General features: G+C 32.9%; 1 protein-coding gene across 1 annotated transcript in view; it reads left to right on the plus strand.

Moving 5' to 3' along the window:
• LOC108692427 overlaps positions 1-10,159 on the plus strand; it is a 27,787-nt gene that overhangs the window by 13,475 nt on the left and 4,153 nt on the right. Inside the window, exons 2-3 of the mRNA XM_018200661.1 lie at positions 9,370-9,592; positions 9,702-10,030. Of these exons, the coding sequence (XP_018056150.1) occupies positions 9,475-9,592; positions 9,702-10,030 (447 nt within the window). The 5' untranslated portion in view covers positions 9,370-9,474. The remainder of the gene's footprint in view (positions 1-9,369; positions 9,593-9,701; positions 10,031-10,159) is intronic.

Raw genomic sequence — 10,159 nt, forward strand, 5'->3', positions numbered from 1 at the left:
ATATATGGTGTATATATATGAATGAATGAAATTGTCTTTTTCATATAAAATTTAAAATAAATCAAGTATAAAATTAATAATTATAAATGGAAATTATATTGATAAGAATAAATTAAATAAGAGAGAGAATTCTATTTTTAGTCAAGAAGTTGACCTTGATGCTTAATGAAACTTAGTATATCAAGATTTATATAAATATCTTTTTGCTATCTTTCTATCAAACCGATTTGAGTTGTCGGACTTGAAACACAATGATAAATTATAGTTGGAAATAACATTACAAATTATATTGATCGTCTATTTAAATAATGATGTTAATAAATAAACATCTTAAAACATTGCAAAATTAATAAAGCAATGAGAAAGAGTTAAAAATTGTTAAGTACAATAACATTTGTTGATGATCATTTTTTTTATTACGTAGTATACACGAAAGGTAAAAAAATAACTTATTCGATGTAAGATTTCGCCCAGTCCAAAAAGTTCATTTCTTCAAAAATTCGTCTTTATGTTACTTAACATCCGTGGTTGCTGATCGCGCGAAATTTTACCAGGCGGATGGTGTCGATCGACTGAATGAAGAGGAGGCAGGATATTTAATTGTGATGTGAGTTGGCGTAGGACGAGAAGCTCGCGCTAAAAGAATGGTCAGATAGCTTAGCTACGTAACTAAGTTTGTAACGCTTACTTGTCGTAACGACGCAATTATGACGACGACGTAATCAATACAGAAAGACAAAAGAATACACAAAGATAAATTGCGACCGTTTTTGCAACCGCTCGCTCGTCTCTCTATATTTAATCCCCCAGCAAAGATATATCTCAAACATATAACTCATAATTGTAATTTTTTGACTCGTAACAGTTATGTCAAAAGTTGTGTGAATTTACGGAGAAAGTGTTCTCTAATTTGTTGTCCCATTTTACCTATAGTAGTTACATAATAGTGATATGATTTAAAAATCGGAAGAGAAACAGTGATCGAGTTGATATACCATATAACAATCATATATTGAGATGAAATGCATGAAATGAAATATATATAATATTTATGCAATGCAAAATTTGTCACTGTGACATCACAAATAGTTGAAATTGTTATTTATTTATTATTTATTGACATATTGACTCGATTTCTTTGATTTGAAGAAGTTTTTTGGTTATTTCTTATTATTAAAGAATATTAATAAAGAATATTTCTTATTATTAAAGATAGTTTATATAGTTTTGCAACTTTTTTTTTAAATAAAAAAAATATATTTTTATACGTAACAATAAATTTTCTTAAATAAAAACTATTTTTTTATGTAATAAGAAGATTATCTTAACAAAAAAAATAGTTTTTTTGTTGTTATTTTACTTTTATTTTTCTAATTCAATTTATTATTTACTGTTTTGCATACCTATATTCTTATCTTATTAACTATAAATAATTATTGAAAAACGCATCGCATCGCCGTTAAGATTTGAACCCACGATCCCCTAGAATGGTAGCCTAATAACATTTACGCTGAGCTAATCGCATGTATGTGATGAATCATTGCTAATATTACTTATACCCCTTATTGTTTATATCATTCCTATATTAATTTTGTGCCTCTGGTGATAGTTTAATATTATTAATATTTGAGGAGATTACACGGAAACAAAATAATATATATAAGCTGGTATTTATTCACTTATTGTTAAGAAATGACAATAATCTATGTTAAATATCTTTTATATTTTTATATTTATAAAAATCGATGTGATAATCAAATATATTATTATCTAACTGCATAAAAATATTTAATTATAGCATAATAGAAGCAAACTGTATAAAACCTAATCGATGTTTGAATAGACTTTATTTGCTAAATTATACTGATTATAAATAATTACAATAGAAAATATATTAGATAATTCGATATAAATTTCAAACAATAAAATGAGAAGCTTCTACCAGGTCACTTCAATAAACAAGTTCTGAAAGTAAACGAGCTCTGTAAACAGTAAACTTTATTATTCTTCTATTATAATTTCACGTCTTGACCACTAAGTCCTCATCAGCTGTGTTATAAATGAAATAAAACTCCTAAACAATAATTTATATAGACATATTAAAAACTTAGAAATTAATTTCGGTAACGGTATAAAAAATGTATTAATCGGATCATCTCATTCACAATCACAATATATGTTACAAATTCAATCATGTTATACTGAGTCAAATTATAAAAAACGTATATAAATTGTAGATCCAAATCAATTCTTCGGTTAATAGCGAGAAAGAGTAGTTAATGTGTAGTCAGAAAAGAAAGTTCAGTCAATAACTTAGTAGTAACATTATTTCCAGTTGTAAAAAATGTATATACGAAATATATTGGATGTGGAAAAAAGTTCGTGGCGTTTTTCCCGCTAGATGGCATTAAATGCTCGGCAACTATTAATCGCATCGGCAACACTAGACGTGCGTTTAAAAAGTGACATTTTAACCTTTGTTTTGAGCCGAAAAAGATTGAAATCGGTGAAGTGGATCAAAAGTTATTTTATTTTGAAAATGGAAATAAATAAGGAAAAAATTCACTACATTTTGCATCACTACGATAAAGGCAAGAATGCTGCACAGGCTTGTGAAAAAATTTGCGCTATTTACGATGAAGATATTCTATCAAAATCAGCAGCACGGAAATGGTTCGCTCGCTTTCATGCTGGAAATTTCGATATGAAAGATGAACCTCGCTCCGATCGACCAATCACTGAAAAGTCCGAAATCATGGTAAAAGTCGAGCGTGATAAACATGTGAGCATTGTGGAGATTGCCAGGGAACTAGGCATCGATCACAAAACAGTTTTACATTATTTACATAAAACTGGATACAAAAAGAAGTTCGATGTTTGGGTTCCTCACGAGTTGAGTTAGGAACATGATGGACTGAATTAACATTTGTGATACGCTACTGAAACGAAATAAAATTGAGCCATTTCTGAAGAGAATGATAACTGGTGATGAAAAATGGATTACCTACGACAATCCAACTAGAAAAAGATCGTGGATAAAGAAAGGAGAGAAGGCGCAAGCAATCGCAAAACTTGGATTAACGAGGAAGAAAATGATGTTGTGCGTGTGGTGGGACTGGAAGGGAATCGTTCACTATGAGCTGTTATCGTCCAATCAAACAATTAATTCCGAACTCTACTGTGAACAACTGCAGAGATTACAACAAGTAATTGAGAGGAAGCGGCCAGAATTAATCAATAGGAGAGGTGTCGTCTTCTATCACGACAATGCTCGACCACACACATCTTTGATGACTCGGCAAAAATTGCGAGAGAAGTTGGCTTGGCTGGGAAGTTTTAATGCATCGTATAGTCCTGACATAGCATTCTCAGATTATCATTTGTTTCTCTGCATTTGGTCTCTGCAGAACTCTCTTAATGGTGTAAAGCTAGCTTCAAAAGAAGTCTGTGAAAATCACTTGAAGCAGTTTTTCGATCAGAAACCACAGAAGTTCTATCGCGATGGAATTATGGCTCTGCCCTAAAAATGGCAAAATATTATAGAAAATAATGGAACATTGATTTAAATAAATTGATTTCAATACTCTAAGAAAAACACTTTAATTTTACTAAAAAATCGCCATGAACTTTTTCCCCAATATGTAACATCCACGTGATGCAGAGCGAATAAACGAAGGATAAACGCTAATAAGAATTATAACTATTTATTGATAAGTGTCGCAGAGTATACATATTGAATTAATTTTTATAAAATAAATTGTGAAGTTAAACAAAGATTAAATATCATAACGTCGCAGATTGTAAAATGAGCATAATAATTTGTGAATTTAAACAAAATCATATAATATAACATAAAAATTTTTTTAAAGTTTAAAAGAATAATATTGTTATAATGTCGCAATACATAATTACTTGTTAAAAAAGAGCGTAAAAAATCATTGTAGTGTAAAACCATTGTAACCAGAGTTGTAGTTATTACATAAAATAATGCGATCACTTACAATGACACAGCAGTCAAAATATAAGGTTCTTCTTCATAATCTTGTTTCTTAACTCAATATCTTGTAATATGTAATATCGAATTTTCTTAATAATGATGTGAACGATCTTCGTCGGACAAGAAATCGCAAATGCTGTTGCTTATGTATGACGATGTCGAACGAACAGAGAGGGACCAATTAGTCGCTAACGTTTTTGTTGTTAACAAAGACATTCAACAGACATATATAAGTCATCGAGAGATTCTCTATCTTTCTTTAAATTTATATAATTAATCTGCTCTTTTATATGTAATGTTTCCGAAATAAGTTTCTTATTGTAATTCGATTCTGAGTCTAATATTTTAATATCTTCCAATTAAAGCTATGGTTATAATATAACGAATATTCTGTTATAACAGAATGTCTGGATGAATATTTTCTTATTATTAATAAATTCATTTATTCTCGTGTTAAGTTTTCTCCTAATCTGTCCCACATAAGAAGCGTCGCAATCATTACATAAAATCTTATACACTACGTTATTGTTGTCAAAAAAATTTCTGTACTCTTTAATAAATTTATGTACTTTAATAAATTTGTTTAACTTGTTAATGTATCTGTAACCCATAGCACAGATTGCTTTATTAATCATATGTGTGGTATGTATTATGTAACATCATGGATAAATGGAAGCACAAAGAATCTTTTCATATTAATATTTTCATTTTAATATGATTATTACTTTGCAAATTCCTGTGTGCAACCCTTGGTGAGAGAAGTTTTTTGACCTTTGAGTTAAATATCCTGTTTAAATATCATTTTTAATGGGTATCCGTTATTTTAAAGTACTTCTACAATCATTTCTAAATTTTTCTGATAGAATTTTAGTTGTGAAAGTAAAATTGATTAATCAACCAGATTGTGTATGGTATCCAGCTTATGACATCGTGAGTGGTTAGACAAATAAGATAGGCATCCACGAGGAAGTCTCTTTTTGAAACCAATCCACATTTATTACACTATCCTCCATCAACAAAAGGACAAATCAGAGTCTCATACGTCTGTTTATATATAACATTGTTAAATTTAAAATAGGTGGAAGACAATACGAATTCGATGGCCTTCATAAATTCAGTCTCTTAGGAATTGAAATATTATTTTCTATATATTACCATCGTTGCACAGAAATTTGCAAAGCAATGATCATGAAAATACTAATATGAAAAAATTTTATTGTTATACTGATTATTTTGATTATTTCTTTATTGACAATGTTATTGACAAATAATCAGAAATAATTTGTAATAATACTTATTTACTTACTGATTTCCTTTAATTTATCACATTTATTGTTCCTTAATTTGTTTATACAACAAATTCTCACTTCTCTCAATTGTTTAAACAAATGTAATCACTATGAAAAAGTGACGTATAATTTATGAAATTAAGTTACATCATAGATATAATTTTAGGTGAGTGATATAATTTTAGGGAAGTCCGATTTCATAATTTTAGTGATATAAGTGTTATAAAATTATATTACAGTTCTGCAGATGTATAATTTATCAACCAAAACATGTATAATTTACATCTTTTTTTATTGTAGCTTTGTGATGTAAATGTATTTTGTATTTGTTATGTCTCATTCATAGAATAGTACATGGATGTAATTTAATTACATTTAATTACATTATAATTTTGTTAAATGCTAAATATATAACAAAGATATGTAATAAAATTATTAGTACAACTTTGCTTCCGCTGTTTTCCTATAGATGGCTTTAGCGGTAAGTGGTGGTCGAAATAAATAGATCATAAACGTCATACAATAAACTTGGGCATCTGTCAACATAACCCCATAGTCGATTTGTGTCTGCATCATAAAGTTATTCTCGATTGAAAATGTCAGTTTACGAGCCAAATTCTCGTCATTTGCGGGAGGTTTTAATTTTTTGCTTCAATATGAAGAGCTCATCGAATGCTCTCAAATACTTATGGTGAGGCCGCTATTAGTGAAAGAACGTGTCGTGAGTGGTTTCAATGCTTCAAGAACGGTGATTTTGACGTTGAAGATCGGCATAGCGGTGGGAGAGAGAAGATTTTCGAAGATGCAGAATTGGAGGCATTACTTGAGCAAGACTCGTGTCAAAATCAAGAAGAATTGGCACGATCATTGGGAGTGACTCAACAAGCCATTTCAAAACGCCTCAAAGCCATGGGAATGATTCAGAAGCAAGGAAATTGGGTGCCGTACGAATTGAAGCCGAGAGATGTTGAACGGCATTTGTTTGCTTATGAACAGTTGCTTGAAAGGCAAAGACGGAAGGGATTTCTGCATCGCATTGTGACTGGGGACGAAAAATGGGTTCATTACGATAATCCCAAGCGCAGAAAATCATGGGGAGTTCCCGGCCATGCTTCTACGTCGACGGCCAAACCGAATATTCACGACTCCAAGGTCATGCTCTGTATTTGGTGGGACCAGCTCGGCGTAGTGTATTATGAACTGTTAAAACCGACTGAAACAATCACAGGCGATCGGTATCGAACGCAATTGATGCGTTTGAGCCGAGCAAAGCATTGAAAGACAAATAGCCGCAACGAGAGACACGATAAAGTGATTTTGCAGCATGACAATGCTCGACTCCATGTTGCGAAAGTGGTCAAGACATACTTGGAAACGTTGAAATGGAAGTCCTATCCCACCCGCCGTATTCTCCAGACGTTGCTCCCTCTGACTATCATCACTTGTTTCGATCAATGGCACACGGCCTGGCTGATCAGTACTTCCGGTCTTGAAGAAGTAAAAAATTGGATCGATTCGTGGATAGCCTCAAAAGATGACCAGTTTTTTCGCGGGATTCACATGCTACCCGAAAGATGGGAGAAAGTAGTGGCCAGCGATGGACAATACTTTGAATCATAAATGTATAACCAGTTTTTTACAATAAAGCCTCGAATTTCGGAAAAAAAACGGCGGAAGCAAAATTGTACACCTAATATCATATTTATATCAGAATATCTCATTTATGCTATAAAGTTGTCTTGTTGTTATAAAACAGAGACATCTAAATAATGACAAAAAATTATATAACAGTGCCAAGTCATGTTTGCTGGGTCCTAAATGGAAATAATATTGAATGAGAGATATCTAATGCATGTAAGAATCGGAAAGAAAAATATTCGAAATAATGTGAAAGAAAAATAGATGAATTCAATGAAAAGCTATGAGAAACGAATCGATTATAATATCTTGCTTGAAAGTATCAGTATTCCCAAGAAAACACTGCAAATCAAAGTGTGTAAAAATGATTTCAATGACTGCAGAAAAAAGAAATTCTTTAATATTTTTATATTCAATGAGGAACTAAGGATAAGAATCGCACAATCATATTAAAGAATTTTACAATAATTAAACATAATTAATATATGTGTATAATTTAGTTTTCCCTGCAAAAATAACATTGTGTAAATTCATTTTTGTATGCAGTATATAGAGTGTGTTATTTTTACATGGAGAATTAAATCACGCGCGCGCGCCACACACACACACACACACACACACACACACACACACACACTGACATAATTTTTTACAGTTGAATTTACATGAATGTCAGATTTTCATGAAAAATTTTCAACTTATGAATATTTGGAAAATTTTCAATTTTTTTTAACCGTCCAAAAACTAGAATTATTGCAACTTCTTTTATATGTATATACGTATCTCCGTAATTCACTTTGTGGACAAGGCAGAACTCTATTGATTAAATGAAAGTTTCAAAAATAGGGCTTCAGATTTGTAGAGGTCGACTTTCAATGAAAGTGACACAGTTGCGGGAAAACAGCAATTTGTTATATTATAATTATATTATAATTAGCGTATCACCAACATGCCGTGCGCAGTAAAAATCGATGCACGCACATTTACGTATGTAAGTGTCGTAAGTAATGTATGCGCCTTGAATGCCCTAAATTTGTTATATCTGGATCGGAAAATTAATATGGCAATTATACATTGAGAAGCGCATCCATGTAATTGTATAGGCGCGTTTGCCTTGGCACAAATTCTCGACACGTAAGATATATGCACGTGCTGTTCATTCATGGATAATCGTCATGTTTGTATATATACACATAGAACACTTCACGACAGAAGCACGAAAGATACCTCGAATCCCTTTATCCTTTATGCTTCAGACATGACGTTGAAAAAGTTTCGGTATCGCATACTCTTTCTATTAATCAAACGCTCTTGATGAAGATTTTATTGTGAGCGCTGCGAGGAATGAAAACATGGCGTAATGCTGTGGAATATTAATTGCCGACCTACTGTCTTGAATTACCGCTTTTAATAATCTGGAAGATTTTTCCAATATAATATCTAATAATAAGCGTGTTTTCGTCCAAGGACGAATCGGATTGCGCTTCAACGAATGCCAATTAATCTTATAATTCTTATTTACAATCACATTTTCATCTTATCTGCAACAGGATAGTCATTTTTTTAAACAATTTTTTTTATCTGTACACTTGGGGAGGGGAGGGGGAGGGGAATCTTAATAATATATCTGGGATGTTGCACATTGCAAAATTAGAAACATAAGAAAAAGATAATGTTTTTACAAGCTTGCGTACTTATTTGTTCACACTAGAAGATCGCGATCTACTCGGCACATGTATTGGACAATTTGCTTTCGAACATGCATTTGTCACAGTATGATACCAATGATACCAATGATACCAATGATATCAATGCTTAGAGGTGCAAATATGGCTTCATTATTGTCGCCTGTTATCATAGGCTACCGACGAACCTGCATATAGCACACGTACAGCAGGCGATCGATCGATATTACATCACATCCGTATGGATTGTCTTTGATGTCCCGGCTCCGACCGTACGCGCGTGAATGGCGCGAAGGTGCAATGGTCTTCCTGCCCGATTACTACACGCGTACACGTGGCCGATTTGCATGACGACCTGCCTTGTCGACAATCGATCGAACTCGTAACGTTTTTTTTTATTTCGCTGACGTGTTGGAATCAATTTTTCAGCGACAACTAACTGTATATAATTACAATATAATAACAATAAGTCTCAATTATATAGCAATGGAATAAATTCCGTTTTATATCCGGGCAGCTCTATAAATAAATTTCTTTTCATAATTCCTACCATTTACAATGCAGGAACAAGATTTATCCTTTTAAGCATAATTATTAATGTTGAAATGCTGCTTTATGTTTATTAGCACATATTACTCGCTCTCCACCCCCATCTGTCTTTGTTCATAAACATTTATAAATAGCTATAAATTAGCTTTGTTATCCATAATTATTCCTAGGCTTTAATGTATAATTTTAAGTGCGCATATCCATGGCGTAGGTTGGACGATGCAGGAGATAGGCAATCAGTCAGCATAATAGACGACTCCCGATCGACCGGGTTGCACGCTCACCATCCTTCTCAAAAGTAATAAGAGCGTTCGCGATGACTACGACGGCGTCAATGGAGAAGATGCAAGACACGAAGGAAGATTTGCCGAAGAAGAAGCTCATCAACATGAATCTCATATCACTCAAATGTCTTCTGTTCATCTTTTTCGGAGGTAAGCATCAATCGATCGGTATTTTGCCTGCAATCAGTTGAAATTTAAGCATGAGTTAATAGTCTCTCTCTGTCACAATCGCATTATGTATGATTTTATTCCTCTTGAGGTATCGGCTGTCTCTTCCCGTTTCTTCCACTGCACATGACTAAGGTGGGACTGAGTATCGAAAACGTCAGATTCGTGTCGATGATCTCACCAGCAGTAGCGATATTGGGGCCACTGATAGCGGGACCAATCGCCGACAAGCTCGCCAGTCATCAGATCATCAATGATAAATCGTCAACCGGTCGTTACCTCCGCGTGATGATCGCCGTCGCCTGTATTTTCTCGGCACTCTTCTACTCGTTACTAATGCTGATTCCCGCGGTGGATCGCACGTTACCAACCGGAGCAGGCCCGCGCTTCAAGTTCAATTGCGATTGGCGCGGTGCGATAGTAAGCATATACATGTTTACTAGCTGTGAGATATGATGAAGAATTTAAAAGAGAGACAAAAGAAAAAATCGTGTATATCTACAACAGGAGAATATTTTAATTATAATTATATTATAATCTATATATATA

The sequence above is a fragment of the Atta colombica genome, unplaced genomic scaffold, assembly GCF_001594045.1.
Source record: "Atta colombica isolate Treedump-2 unplaced genomic scaffold, Acol1.0 scaffold70, whole genome shotgun sequence".
NCBI lineage: Eukaryota > Metazoa > Arthropoda > Insecta > Hymenoptera > Formicidae > Atta > Atta colombica.